Source organism: Melanerpes formicivorus, unplaced genomic scaffold (genome assembly GCF_026170545.1).
Source record: "Melanerpes formicivorus ecotype bairdi unplaced genomic scaffold, bMelFor1.0.p_v2 SCAF_6, whole genome shotgun sequence".
Classification (NCBI taxonomy): Eukaryota; Metazoa; Chordata; class Aves; order Piciformes; family Picidae; genus Melanerpes; species Melanerpes formicivorus.
Window position 1 is genome coordinate 25,858,974 of NW_027142358.1, and position 15,657 is coordinate 25,874,630.

At 47.9% G+C, this 15,657-nt stretch overlaps 1 protein-coding gene across 10 annotated transcripts in view; it reads right to left on the reverse strand.

The window, feature by feature from the left end:
* CTBP2 (C-terminal binding protein 2) overlaps window positions 1–15,657 on the reverse strand; it is a 161,744-nt gene that overhangs the window by 11,079 nt on the left and 135,008 nt on the right. For 7 of the 10 annotated variants that reach the window (XR_010987565.1, XM_068140184.1, XM_068140185.1 and 4 more), the window contains 4 exons: window positions 8,043–8,197; window positions 6,248–6,392; window positions 2,182–2,388; window positions 139–353 (listed from right to left, as the gene is read on the reverse strand). Coding sequence is in view for 9 of the 10 variants with exons in the window: in XM_068140184.1 (XP_067996285.1) it covers window positions 139–353; window positions 2,182–2,388; window positions 6,248–6,392; window positions 8,043–8,197 (722 nt within the window). In the remaining variant the exon portion in view is untranslated. Of the gene's footprint in view, window positions 1–138; window positions 354–2,181; window positions 2,389–6,247; window positions 6,393–8,042; window positions 8,198–12,073; window positions 12,179–13,451; window positions 13,520–15,657 lie in introns of those variants that run through there. The other 3 variants (XM_068140189.1, XM_068140188.1, XM_068140187.1) reach the window with 3 other exon arrangements.

The window sequence follows — 15,657 nt, forward strand, 5'->3', positions numbered from 1 at the left end:
TAGCTATTTTGGAGGTGACCTGTAGGCACTCAGGTAGTGACGTGCTGTGGCTGTGACCACAGAGGAACCCAGGGTCAGCACAGACCTTGTACTGAAGAGCAGAGCACTCTCCACAGCCATGTGGGCAAGGTGTATTACCTGCTTAATTGTGAAGTCATTGATGAGGTGGTGGTTGTGTTCGTTAAGGTTACAGTGCAAGGAGACACAGTCGCTCTGATAGAGCAGGTCCTGCAGCGTGTAGACCCGCTGGACTCCCAAGGACCTCTCTATCCCATCCTGCAGGTATGGGTCATAAAAGATGACGTTGAAGCCGAATGCCTTGGCTCGGACCGCGACCGCCTGCGCAGTGCGACCTGTGTGAGAAGGGCAGAGAGGAGGTGAATCAACTGAGTCCCACCTCCTGGGCTCCATGTGGCTGAACATCATTTGTCATGTGAGGAAAGGCTGAGAGAGGTGGGACCGTTTAGGCTGGAATAGAGGAGGCTGAAGGGGAAGCTTACTAGTACTGACAAATATCTAAGGGGTGGGTGTCAGGAAGATGGGGCCAGACTCTTCTCAGTGTCCCCCAGTGACAGGGCAAGAGGTAATGGGCATGACCTTGAACACAGGAAGTTCCATCTAAACAGGAGAAGGAACTTCTTTACTTTACTTTAAAGGTGGTAGAGCACTGGAATATATGGTAGAGTCTTAGTCTCTGGAGAATTTCAAGGCCTGCCTGGGTGTGTTCCTGTGTGAACTGCTTTAGGTGATCCTGCTCTGGCAGGGGGCTGGACTTGATGATCTTCAGAGGACCCTTCCAACTCCTACCATTCTATGATTCTGTGAACTGCCGTGCAGCCTGAGCCTCAGCCTGGCTTGAGGACTTCTGTGCAGGTCTCCTGGGCTTCCAGGACAGCCCACAAAGGGATGCTGCCTGGAGAGCAAACCTGGGCCACCTTGCACAGGGAGGGCTGTGCTTGGCTCTTGCAAACATGAAGGGCTTGTGTCATGATTGTTAAAAAAATGAACAGAATTACAAGGGAGGTCAGGGGACCCCTGCCAGCTCATGGCCCTTTGAACACCATCCCTGGCCACACAGGTTCAGCAGGGAAGGCACTGTGTGGCTCAGTCCCACCAGTGTGCAGCTCTGGACACTGCAGAGGGATGCTCCTCTGTGGTGTTCTGTCTACAAAAAAAAACACCAAAAAATCCAACACAAAAATCCTGAAGAAGAGAAGAAAAAAGCTGCTGTGTTTCTTAGGCAACTTGTTTGTGATGGGTTTTCAGCCTCTCACTGCATGGCTGGGCATCTGGGCATGAAGAAGGCAACTGTCACGGCTTGGAAGCAGAGGGCTCCCAGTGCAGGAGAAGGAGGCCTGTGGTGTTGGTGCAGACCTCCCCAGTCTGTCCCCATCATGAGAGCTGCACAGGCTCCATTTTACCCATTAATTTTTCCAGCTAGCAGTGCTGGAGAAGCCAGCCTGGACCTCCTGCTCTAACCTCACTCACTCACCTCACCTCTTGCACTAATTAGCTGAGGGCTTTGCAGCAGAGCAGCATCAAACAAGTGGGGAAAATGGCCGCTGCAGCCCTTGTGGTCTGGCTCCTAGCTGGGGTTGTCTCAGTGACAGCTCTCCCCAGTTGCTGAGGGGTATGGAACCAGTAATGAAGCCAGAACTGCTCCCCAGATCTCCTCTGCTCAAGGTTCTATCACTTTGTGCGTGTCTGGCCACCAAGCGCTACTTGAACACACCTCCTGAACCATCTCTGATGGCTGGGCTTTGCTTCCAAGAGGGATGTCCATGAGGGCCATCAGGAGAGGTGCTGAAGCTACCTCTGATGAAGCAGCTCTCAGTAGCTATGGGTGAACTGAAGATAAACTGTTTTACACAGTCCTGCCACCATGCAGGGTGGGATGGCTCAGGAAGAGCTGGCCTGGTGCAGCTGTGGCTCAGGATGGGGCTCTTCAGGAGAGAATGGCAGCACTGCCCAGTGTGGTCCCTCGAGGCACAGTGCTCCTCCAAGAACCCAGTCAAGGCTCATGGAACAGAGCTCCTTCTCCAGACAGAGTACTTTGCACCCATCCACGGTGGTGGGTCTGCTTTTGAAAATGCTTATTTCAGGTCCTCCCCAGGGCAGCGAAGTGGTGCTGAGCCTCCCTCAGAGGCTGCCCCCTGGGCCTGCTGCCCCTTGCCAACATACCAAAGCCGATGAGGCCGAGCGTCTCCCCTCGGATGCGGGCGGCACCGGAGGCCACCTCCCGGATCTGCTCCACGCTCTGCACTCGTGTGCCCTCGCGCAGCGCCTGGTAGAGCCACGTGTTGCGGCGGTACAGGTTGAGGACGTGGCAGACGGTGGAGTCGGCTGTCTCCTCCACAGCGGCCGAGGGGATGTTGCAAACAGCGATCCCTGCAGAAGTGACACCATGTAGCTTAGACCCTGCTGCCCACCCCATGACAAAGCAGAGGGGCTCATAGCCCTCCGCCATCACATCTGTATTCCTGTGTGACCTGTGCTAGATTCTATGGTCTTGCTCTGGCAGGAGGGTTGGACTCAACGGTCTGTGGAGGTCCCTTCCAACCCCTAACACCCTGTGATCTCCTAACCAGCTCATCACCCTTTTAAGCACCTGCAGTAATAAGGAGAACCTTCCTTGCTTGGAGGGTGCTGGAGCAGGCTGCCCAGAGGTTGTGTAGTCTGCTTCTCTGGAGAGATTCCAAACCCACCTGGACACTGTAATACTGGGCAACCTGCTGTGCGTCATTCTGCTTCAGCAGTGGGGTTGGACTAGATGATATCCAGTGGTCCCTTCCAGCCCCTACCATTCTGCCATGTTTTCCAAGGATGTGCATGATTTAGGTACAGCAGCCTTAAACCCCTGCAAAAACAACCGTGACCAATAATGATGAGGGGTCCCCTAAACACTGACAGCTCTCTGGAGTAAGGGCAAGTGCAGATTCCAAGCGTAATATGGCGTAGGAGGAACTCCAGCAGCAAATGTTTGTTTTGCAATGGGAAATCTTATTCTTGTTTAGTTTAATCTACCTTCAAAGTGACATAGATTGCACTGGCAGAAGTTATTCCTCTTCCACAATAAGACTCTCCAAGCATTAAGTTATGCAGGGACCAGTAATTTGGTGCGTTTCCCAACCTCCTGTCAATGTCCTTGCTCCCAGGAACTGCTTTTCTCATTTTAAAACTGGTTTCCACCATGTGGCTGTTCAAAAAACCCACAGGAAGTGGGAGAAAAATGCACTGACCCTACAGAAGCGGTAGATGCCCCATCCCTAGAAACACTCCAGGTCAAGTTGTTTTGAGGCTCTGAGCAACTTGTTTCAGTTGAAGAGGCCCCTGCTGACTGCAGAGGGGCTGGACTAGATGACCTTTAAATATTCCTACCAACACAAAGCATTCTAGGATTCTGTGATCTAGGGTCAAAAAATCCCACCACCATCCAACTCCTGAAAACACTACCTACATCCTTTCAGGTGATGAGGACATGATGCTGGAGCAGGTCCAGAGAAGGGCCATGAAGATGATCAGGGGGCTGGAGTACTTCCCCTATGGGGACAGACTGTGAGAGTTGGGGCTGTTCTGATGGGAGAAAAGGCAGCTCTGGATAGACCTTATAGCAGCCTTCAGTACCTGAAGGGGGCCTACAAGAAAGCTGGGGAGGGACTTTTTACAAGGGCTAATAGTGATAGAATGACAGGGAATGGATTGAAGCTTGAGGAGGGGAGTTTTAGACTGGATATTATGAAGAAATTCTTTATAGTGAGGGTGGTGAGACCCTGGAACAGGTTGTTCAACATTAGGTTGGATGAAGCCTTGAGCAACCTGGTCTAGTGGAAGGTGTCCTTGCCCATGGTGGGGGGTTGGAACTAGGTCCCTTCCAACTCAAACCATTCTGCAATTCTATAAATCTATGAGAAGTGGTCTCACCAGCCCAGTAAGGTGCTGGCAGCCACCAGTGAGCAGCCAGGCACCGTGTTCAAACACTGGCCGTTTACTGACTGCACAGTTTAAAAACTACCTTATGGAGAGCAATACCAATTAAACTTTACGCTACATTTGTGGGTAGTCATTACATTTTCCACTCCAAACTGTATCATTTGGCCACCCAGTTTGCCAAGCATAAAGGGAGGGATTGTTCCGCAGTATCCCATTACTTTCTGTGTTATATTTTTCCTTTCTTGATGTGCAGAGCCTCAGAACATTGTTATAATGGATTATAACAATAAGAGTTAAAAACATGAGGAAACCATTACATTGAGAAGACACTGTTTTCTTCTTGAAAAGAAAATAATAATACTTCACTACATTGAGAATTGCTTTTTAGGAACGGCTGTTGGAAACTCTCTTATCGCAATTATCTCTGCAAAATGGCTCACGTGAGCCAGCTGATGTTCCTCAAGTCCCCTGAGATAACCTCTAACACAAGACAACCTAAACAATACCGTAGGACTTCTTGATAGCCTGACTCTTGGGATCAGAGGATCAAAACTGGTTGTAACTCGGCTGCTAAAACCATGGATAGAATCAAGCACTGGCAGCTTCTCAACCTCTGTGACTATCCAAAGCAGTATGGCAACTGAGTGGCCCCAGCACTGTCTGACAGCCATGAAATGCAGCCTGCATGCATCCTCCAAATCCAGGCATGCAGAAAAATCCCAGAGCTGGACATAGGGGCTCCTTTCTGACATGACAATCTGTGAATCTGCAACTTGTGAAGGCACATGGGAGCCCTGGTTGATAGTTGACTAAATATGAGCCAGCAGTGTGCCCAGAAAGCCAAGATGACCAGTGGCATCCTATCTCATATTAGAAACACTGTGGCCAGCAGAAATAGAGCCATGACCCTGTAACTCAGCACTGGTGAGGCCACACCTTGAATATTGTGTTCAGTGCTGGGCCCCTCACTCTAAGAAGGACATTGAGGCGCTGGAACATGTCTAGAGAAGGGCAGTGAGGCTGTGAAGGGCCTGTAGTGCATGGCCTATGAGGAAGGTCTGAGGGAGCTTGGGTTGCTCAGGCTGGAGAAGAGGAAGCTCAGGGGAGACCTCATCACTCTCTACAACTCTCAACAACATTCAATGGAATGAAGCTGGAGGTGGGGAGATCCAGGCTGGATGTGAGGAGGAAGTTCTTCACCATGAGAGTGGTGAAGCCCTGGATGGGTTGTGCAGGGAGGTAGTTGGGGCGCTGCGCCTGGAGGTGTTTAAGCCCAGGCTGGATGAGGCTCTGGCCAGCCTGATGTAGTGTGGGGTGTCCCTGCCCATGGCAGGGGGGTTGGAACTACATGATCCTTGTGGTCCCTTCCAACCCTAACTGATACTATGATACTAACTACCTGAAAGGAGGTTGGAGTGAGGAGGGGCCAGCTTCTTCTCCCTGGTGGCAAGTGACAGAACTAGAGGAAATGGATGCAAGTGTACCAGGGGAGGTTTAGGCTGGATATTAGGAAATATTTCTTCACTGAAAGTGTACTCAAACATTGGAATGGTCTGGCCAGGGCAGTGGTGGAGTCACTATCCCTGGGGGTGTTTAAATGGCGTGAGGACCTAGCGCTTAGGAATATTGTTTAGTGGTGACTTTGCAGCGCTGGGTTGAAGGTTAGACTAGATGACATTGAAGGTCCCTTTCAACCAAAGCTATTCTGTGATTTTGGCATCCCATGTAGCATGTCCCCACAGCATATGTCTTTTTCAAGTTCCTGAGGGACCTTTGATGGGATGGCAAAGGAGGAAGCAAAAAGTCAACATAAAATTCCTGGCTACCACACGATAGATTGACTTTCTAGCAGTGTGGGCATGGCTCTGAGAGACAGATTAGATAAGACACTTAATCTTGCCTCATAAAATATAATCAAACACCTTTCCTCCATTTTTTCCAAAACTAGACCAACTCTCCTGTGCTACAAATAGACCAGACACACAAATATTCGTTGGGACAAAGGAGCACCTGGAACTAGGGACAGCACAGGAATGAGAAACTCCCACAGGGCAATTTTAACATTGCATGAGCCTAAAAGCTGCCTTCTAAAACTGCATCATTTTGTTGACTTCATGGTCAAGTTTTCATGTCACAATACCATCTACATGCAAAGAATGTAAACTGGAGCTGTAATTTCAGGGGCTGAATCAGCCCCCTTTGGGAAGTCCTGTCTGCAGCTCCTCTTTCCCAGCATGCTCCCATGGGAAGCAGCTTATTGTGCTGATTTTAAAGACTCAGAAGGACATGAGAAGGAATCAAGGTGAAAGAGACCTACCAAGCTCCCCTGCGGCTTTGATGTCAATGTTGTCATAGCCGCTGCCTATTCGAACAATGACCCGCAAGGCCTTGAACTTCTCTAGGTCTTCTCGAGTCAGCGTGATGGTGTGGTACATCATTGCCCCAACAGCTTCATTTAATACCTACAACAGAACAGAGATGTCAGGAGCCACCGGGACCACAGGGCAAGGACACCTACTATTCCTGAATCAGGAATAGTAGACAGCAAATTGGACATTTTTACTGCTGACCTGCTGTCTGACCCAGGCACAGTGCAAGCTGACACTTCCAGGTGTCTCCAGAACCATCAGGGGTGTGACCCACTGACACTGAGGCCATTCCCTTTGGGAACAGACCAGATGGGTATCTGAGAATTATGATGTTACATCTGGGGAGACAAGGCAGAGGAAAACTAGGCTCACCTGGACCCTTTTCCAGGGGGTTATCTGCTAATCCTGCTTCTAACAGCAGTGATTCTGCTGTTATGAAGGAATTAAGTGTTATGGCAGTGTCTATTGGTTCTGAACACAGCTTTGTGTCACTCAACTCCTCAACCTTCTTTTGTATGTTGGAAGTACAAATGTCTGTCAGACTCTTCTCATGCCTTCAAGATGTACCTAAAAAGATTTGTCTGAGGTTCTACAGTTACATAAGGCTGTACTCCATGCTCTTCAGTGGAAATTCAAACCTTCATCAGCACCCACCACAAGGTAACTCAGAACTTTGGAAGCCTGAAACTGATCCAAATTCTCCAAGATTGGCTAAATCTATCAGGGCCTCATAAAAAGTCTCTGTCCTCCTTGCTGTTCAGCCCAGAGAAGAGAAGGCTCCAGATCTTATTACAGCCTTTCAGGAGGAAAGATGGGGAGGGACTCTTTGCTAGGGAGTATAGAGATAGGACAAGGAACAATGGCTTTAAATTGAAAGAAGGGAGATCTAGATTAGGTATTTGGAAGAAATTCTTCACTGTGATGGTGGTGAGGAACTGAAATAGGTTGCCCTGAGAAGCTATGGATGGTCCCTCCCTGGAAGTGTCCAAGGCCAGATTGGAAGGAGCTTTGGGCAACCTGATCTAGTGGAAGGTGTCCCTCCCCATGGCAGGGGGGAAGTCGATGATCTTTAAGGTTCCCTCCAATCCAAACCATTCTGTTCTATGATTGTGATTTCCCCTACATTTAATATTCAAAGTACTGCAAAGATCAACAATGAAATGATTTGTAAGTTCTCTTTCTCAGATCCTAGAAGTGATTTCTGACCACTTCAAACTTCATTTGATTTATCTAAATGTGCACAAAGAATAATTTTAGAAGAAGTATTTACAAGAAGTTGAGCTTCCAAGCAGAAACGCCCATGCACACTGTATGGATCTGTTGCACACTGCCCAGACCTCACCCACTCACTGCTGGGGGAGGAATGAGCTACTGAGGTGCAGCCAGCACCCGAGGAGACCCATCAGCTGCAGTGTGGGATGGTGTTAGCAAAGCACCCGGGGGAGGTGCAGGGTGGATGTTACTGCTGCAACCAAGCAAGCAGCCTTCAACCCCCCTGAGAAACGTTAATAATATTGATGTAAGAAGCCTGATGTGAACAGATGATGTGACTTTTTTTTCCAAAACAACATCTGGCGTCTAAAATGGCCTCGATGAATTTTAATCTGCAGCGACTTCTGATGTGTTATCTGCTGATGGGCTCAAAGCACAACTTCCTACTCTTTTTTGCCCAAGAAGAATCATAAAAGGACAGCCAGAGCACACTGTCCCCCAGCCCACCCCTGCTCTCACAGCTCCCATTACCTTCTCATGAATCTCCTGAGTTGATTGTGCGTCACAGAATGCCACCGTTGCCAGGTCCTTCAGTATGGGCATCTCCACCGTGCAGTCCCTGCCGTCCAGCAGTGCCACCAGGGGCCGGGGGTGCATGGGGCCGTTCATGATTTGAGGGCGAATACCTGCAAGCAGAAGGAACATGGCTTTTACACTGGGGGCAGCAGAAGGTCCCCCCAGCAGTGGTAGCACCTGTGTGTGGCTCCTGAGTTGGATGAGGGGCAGTGGCACATGGCTTCAGCTCATACAGCAAATTTTGGGGGCAAATTTATGGCAACTTCCAGTTTCTCTCTGGGAGCATAGCTGTGGTTTTGCCCCTGGTGGAGGGAAAACACAGTGTGGCTTGCTCCCAAGACTGCAATGGACAACTCCATTTGTCCTTGGGAATTTATGGAGGTTTATCTCCACTGTGCCCATCCTCACCAAAACAGGACCCACTTCAAGCAAGCCACCTAAGCCAGAGCTGCTGGCCTCTTCAACCATTTTATTTAGCATCTCAGGAGTGAAATGAAACCAAAGACAGCAATACATTTTTCCCTGCCTGCAGAAGGGTTGGGATTTCATCTCACAGATACACACTGGCACTTGATCTGTTGTTTTAAGGAATGACTTTACCATTTTGACTACCTTGAAAGAAAATCCACTAAGAAAACAGGACTACTGGAAAATCCCCAAAAGAGCAGGACACCCAGGACCTGCTAAGCAGGCAGGTTTACATTCTGTTATATTACCAACTACCAAGCGGCTTCAAGCTGAGAATGGAGAAGCTCAGCTTACTCTCTAAAAACCACAGCTGCTCTGTCACCACAGGATGCTCTAGGATGTGTAGTTTGAGTTGGTGTGAAGGACCAACATATATCAGATGAAAAGGCTGCAGACCTCACTCCACCATGGCAGTGAGCACACTCACTGTGTGATAGAATTGTTTGGGTTAGAAAGGACCTGTAAAGGTCCAAGCCCCCTACAGTGAGCAGGGATATCTTTAACTAGATGAGGTTGCTCAGAGCCTTCTTCAGCCTGACCCTGAATATTTCTAGGGATGAAGCTTCTACTAGGACACTATTCTTCCCACCCTTACAGACACTTCACCGTGGATTGCCTCTTTGAAACCACTGATATTCAGGGCTCTGTTCAGCTGTACTGTGTTTTCCGCATTTCTTAACACCATGTTCTCCAGACAGAGGTGAGGAGAGGAACAATCACCACCAAGGGCCACACAAGCCTGATTTTTATATCCTATTTATTGCTCTGCTGAGGATTAACTGGTTCATTTTTAGACAAATCACTTCACCACTCAGTAAAGACACTTGCTACATTAGAACTGTACAAAATATCCCAGTTATCTTCTTTGGAGGTTTCTGGAATAAATGTAGGTGGGGGGGAGCAGGTGATCTGTGCACAAAGTGGTGTTTTATTTCTGTTGCCATACCATGGGATGGCCAGGCCTGGAAGGTTTGTGTTTGAACCTTCACATCCCTACACAAGCAGTCTTAGATAAGCTCCTCTCCTTACCACGAGAACCTTCCAGAGCTACCAACCAACATCTGCTTTGCCTTTAAGCACAGCAGTTGTGCAATCCTTTTGTAGAGGAGCTAGCAGATACTACATCTGGATGAGAGCATTCTCTGCTGCATCACATCACAGGTACCTCACAGTGAGTTAGACAAGCATGGTACTTGGCTGAGGAACTCTGTGGAGGTGTTTGCGAAGGAACAAACATCTCACGTAGAGTATTACAGGACAAATGCTACTGTCTGTGGCACTGTTTGAGTAAGCTGGACTGAAGCTAAAAGCTGGAGGCTCCTTCACTGGTCCTCTGTGGTGCTGTGCTCGCCTTTCCTCAGTGTTTCCTGCAGCTCTGCTCAAGTGGTAACCATTAGTGGTGATTGTAGTTGATGCATCTGGTCATGTAGATTCTGGGGAGACAGATATGACCCAACAGCCAAGCAATGAGCAATGTGCCCACCTAACCACAGGACTGGGCAATGTCTGTTTCAAACTAAACTTGGAAGAAACTAACTTCTGTGCTTGGTATGTAAATATGACTGTGAGTCAATTATCTCACTCCATACCTACTGGACAGCCCAGGGCCTGTTAAGCTGCACACCAAGATCTCCCCTTGAGCAGGGATGCTTCTCAAGGTTACTCCTCAAGGCCAAGACACTCCTTGCCACAACAGATTCTCAGTAAGCAATTGATAGCAGGCTAAACTTCAAAATCTTAGCTGAGTAATAGAAAGGATTGGTTGCACATACATAATCCTTTAGACTTAAGTAGTTGACCCAGTCTGTGACTGGGAGTGGATCCAGCTGCACCTTCTCCTCTCTGAGAAGGAGTTTAGAAAGCAAGGGGTTCAATTTCAGACCTCATGACCCAACTGCCTCCCTAATAGTTTTGTCTGGTCCTGTCCCCTAGGCAGTAAATAATCAAGTGTACCTTGTCATGGAATCTTGTTAAATTACTGTCAACAAAGTTCATTAAATTGCTGCTTTATATCAATAAACATCTTGCTACATTTATGAGGGAATTGTGTCACTCCACCTGTGACACTCTCATGCACAGGGCTGGGTACCACTCCAGCCCTCTGGACTGTGGTCAACACCAAGAATCATGTCACTGCAGCCCCACACACCAGGGAAATGACAGTGAGGGAAAGAAACTAACTACAGGAGCAACACACTGATTTAATTAGTTAGTTTTTTAAAGGGAAAATTAATTATAAGTGCCTTTTTGTCCAGATTGCTGCTGGGTAAAGTGTTATCAAGATCTCCAGCAGCTGATGCGTATGTGACAGACATAGGTGCTGTGGGCCAGAGCGATGCCAGCACCAGGAACATAGCCCCGGGGAGGGATCTACACTGCTGTGTACAAAATGTGGGGTAGCACCGAGTTACTTCTCTTGTACATGGGAAAAAAATAACTCTGTGGTTAAGCAGGCAGGCTTAAGGGAGTGGGTGTAATGGTTCTCTGTTACAGTTTCATTGAATCTGCATTTAGAAATGAAGAACTAACCAAGCTGGCAGACCTGACTGGAGATTTTCAGCATTACATGCTAATGTTTTTAGAGCAGGTCCTTCTCTCTGTCCTTCCTACCGAGGTCTCCATTAGCATGTACTGGAAGTAATAGATGATGGTTGCGTGCATTTCATCCAGATGGAAGTGCAACTGTGTCAGTAGGCAGGGTAGAGTGCCGAGACGATTTGGATAACCGAAAGAAGCTTGCCGTAAGCAGATAAGCAAGAATAAAAACATGCACAAATCTCAGAGGGCTTACACAATCCCTTTGTCAAGCACCATCCTGCAGCTAGATTATTTTCTCAGGTTAACGAGCAAGTGAATGATAACACTGACTTAAATGCTTACCAACATGCAAGATCTCCAAGGCTTAGAGCATCACCTAGCAGCCTCACACCACAATTGTAAATAAAAAGGAATCTGATGCAGGACCAAGGTGGCCGTGGTGGTCCCAGCCCTGGTGGCTACCATCCCCATCCCCACTCCATAAATCTTTATGCCTCTGCCTAGGCAGATTGATTTTTTGGTGCCTGCCAAGGACTAGGACAGTCCTTAGGCAGAACAGCAGGCACACAGAGGCTGGTGGTGGCTTTCTGTGAAGTCCCATGGAAGATGAAACCAAGGGTTATCTGAAACTTTGACATTTAATCTGAGCCCCAAAATAACGGTTTTATTATGCAGCCATTACATAAGCTTCTTTCAAAGTCAAACCAAACACAGCCTTTTTTTTTTTTTTTAACCAGCATCTGTGTCTTTGCTCAGGATTAGGGATGTAATTGTGCATGATGACACAGGCTTCTTAGGCACTGTCACCCTTGCCTGCACACAAAAGTGCAGTCGTCAAGGCTGAATGGTGGCTGGAGACCCCGAGGTAGGCAGAGGAATGCCACGCACTTCTGCTTCAATGAGGGAATTTACTCCAGCTTGACAAGGCAAGTTTTGAAGCAAATCAGTACGACATGAAGTGCATAATGTATGGAAATTACCTTTTAATAAAACCAGTGGCAGGTTTGCAACTTCAGCCATGGTATATTTTCCTCACCTGCCTCTCTGGGTGCCTCTCCACCACCCTGCATCTATTCTTCACCGTCCTGGTTCCTACCTCCTGCATAAACACAATCAAACCAAAATCATTGGGCTGGCAAAGCCGAGCTAAACTTAACCTGCTTGTCTTTTTTACCCAAGCTCATACACAGTACATTTTATTCTGCGTGTGACTGCTTCATTAAGAACAAGGTATGCCATGGATCAGAAAGTAATTAAACAACTAGGCACTCCCCCCCTAAATTCTGATCAAACATCACAGCCGTTAACCCTTTCGTTCTGCAAGAACCACCAGAGTCTCTCCACCAAGGTCTACAACATTGTTTCAAACAAGACCCATGCATGGGCACCTCAGCAAGCCAGGGTGGCGAGGGCAGGAATCAGCAGAGCAGTTCTCCTTGGGGCTGGGGTGGGATCAGCTCTCGTCCCAGCAGTGCCGGCAGGAGCCACCCGAGCAGCTCTCTACGGGGCTGGGGTGTGATCAGCTCTCCCTCCCTCCAGCCTCCCAAATTCGTTGGCTTCCCTGCCATCTGAAGCTGATTTTGCCAATCAACCCCCAGCCGCTCTGGCAAAGTTGTGGCAAGTATTGTTCAAGATGTATTTTTATATTTTTTTAGGCGTTTTCAGCTGCCCGCGGATGCTCGCCAGCACTGCAGGGAGAGAAGGGAGGGTTTATTTGGGGGGGGGGGGGGGGGGGGGGGGGGGGGGAGAGAAAAAGAAAAGAAAAAAAAAAAAGAAGAAAAAAAAGAAGGGGAAAAAAAAAAGAGAGAGACAGAGAAGAAAAAAAAGGAAAGGTTTTGCAGTCACACTGAGAACTCAAAACTCCACCCCGGCTCACAGGCAGCGCCGCTTGTTGCACGCAGCCCCGCGTATAAAGTGCTTTTGTTTCATTTTTAATACACAAAGCCTGCTTGTCCTCTCCTGCCGCTCCTCCCCTTTGCCACCCACTTGTATCCGATCCCAATGGCACCCCTGCCAAGAGAATTAGGGAGTGCTCCCTGCTAAATGGCAGCCTTTGTGTGACCGCAAGACGGCTGGTACTATCTCACAGAAACAAAAGCAGAAGCCATTTGCCTAATTCTTATTAATCTCAGTTGCCTACGCCACGCAGCATTTAAAAAAAAAAGAGAGAGAGAGAGAGAGAAAATAATAATAATAAAAAAGGCTTTAAACATGGTCACTTGCAGTATATAAAAGTGCATCAAGAAGCAATCCTGACACTCGCCTGAATTACCCCTTCACAACAAAGTAGCTACAGTTTTACAGTCAACTACACACTTTATTAAACAAACAGAAAAGAAACAGGAAATTTCCCCTTGCCTGGAAAATGTTGCCTCCACATTCTTCTTCTTATTAAAAACCACACATGGCAGTGGAGGAGGAGGGAGGGAAGAGGAAGGGGGGGAACCCACACACGATAAAATACTACCACTTTTTCAGTGCGTTGCCTCTCCTTTCGTCTACGAGGGGGTATCTTCAAACAAGCAATCCCGCGGCCCACAGCTGCAACATCTCAAGACAAATGTCTCTTTGAACACGGAGGGAAAAGAAAAGGCTTTTGTCCTGAGCCACGAAAGAATAATCTGAAATTGCGAGAGGAGTTACAGTCACCTCTGCGCGGCTCCCAACTCTTCAGAGCACTCCCTCCAGACTTTGCCGAAGCTTTTAACTAATCGTAGTTCTTTCCCAGCCCTTGAATAAAATCATGTGAGTGCCAGCCAAAAAATCTTATGCTATGCACACTAAAGGGTTTGTATATGTCACAGTTGCTTTTCCCCCTTCCACTCCCCTCCTCCTATTGACTTGCACATACGGCGGGTTGGTTTTTTTTTCCCCGAGTTGTCTCAAATGGATTTAATCTGTGCCACGCTGCGTTTTGTGTTTGTTTGGTGGTTTTTTTTGTGTGTGTGTGTGGCTTTTTTTTTTTTTTTAACTCAGAAATGAAACATGCCTTTCCATGCAGAGAGTATTGAACCAGGCTCCAGGAACAGGCTGATAGCCTTTAGCAGCACCAGGAAAACAAAAAGCAAAGCACTGGGGAAAGCAAGGCTGCGCTGATCTCATCTAGCACCCAGAAAACAAGGACTAAATTCTTTCTTGATGTGTAAACCAGCTGGTTTTCAGGATCAGAAAGGACATGTACTAGCACAAGACATCTTCTTGGAGATGCCCAGTTTGTCCCAAATAGGTAACAGCAGCCCCATATCATTGTCATCATGACAGGACAAGGGGCAGTGGTTTTAAACTAGAGCATGATGGATTTAATTTAGACATCAGGAAGAAGTTCTTTACTATTAGGGTGGTAAGGCACTGGAGTAGGTTGTCCAAAGAAGCTGTGGATGCTTCATCCCTGGAAGTGTTTAAAACCAGGCTGGATGAGGTTTTGAGGAGCCTGGTCTAGTGAGAGGTGTTCCTGCCCATGGCAGGGGGTTTGGAACTAGAAGATCTTTAAGGTTCCTTGTGACTCAAGCCCTTCTGTGACTCTGTGATGATTCTACAATCCCAATCCCACCTCCCTGCAAAGTGTGGAGGGAGGTTCAGAACTGTGCAATGCCCTGTGTCCAGAGCACGTGGCAGCACATGGCTTAGAGCATTTTTTTTCCCTCTTCTCTCATCTTTCTGGTCACCATCCTCACTGCCAGTGGCAGCAACAGCCAGAGACAACCCTCACCCATGAAAAAATCTGCATCTCACTCTCATTTAGTACCATTAGTAATAAACCATCTTACTCTTTCTATAGCTAGAGAGTACTGCAGGTTAGTTAACAGAGGGATCTAGGTGGGCTTTGTTCCAACTACTGGATATATCTATCTTCAGCCATGGAAGCCAAACTGAACCAGAGCAGTGCTGGTGCACCAGTCCTTCACCTGGGAGAAATGCAGTAGGTGGGGAAACTGGTTAGCAGCAAGGTGAGCCTGTGCAGACACGTGTTTCTCCATCACATTTTATCACCATCCCACTGGTTCAAACAGCATCATCCCTCCCCTCCACAGGCTAGGCAGGCTGAAGCACCCAGAGCTAAGGGAAACATCCAGGAGAAACAGTAAGCAATTCATCAGCACATGCATCTCTGTTGGATGCTTCAGGATGCCCAGGAGAGTCTTGGAAGTGAATGATGGGGTCAGGAACGCGGAGAACAAAGGTTTATTACCTGAAACTAGTCCTGACTTACAACATAAACACCAAAAGACCTATCAGCATCTCTAAAATCCAGTCTCTGAGTATAAAACAAGGGGATTTAGGCATATCTTTCTCTTGAACTTACTAGCACCCATTGCTAGGGTGCTCCACTTTTCCCCATTGTTCACTGCCCCAGCCATCATACTCACAAGCCAGAAAGTCCTGTAGTGCCTTTCTGAGGTGGCTCAGTACTCCCCACTCCATGGCGGCCATAGGCCACTCTCTCCATGGGCTGCAAATCAGTATTGTATTCTGATTCAGGACTACATAGAGGGGAAACCTCTGGAAAGTCACCTCTGTGGGTCACGGATAGCAGATGGAGTGGTGCTTGCAAGCAGAGAGGTGT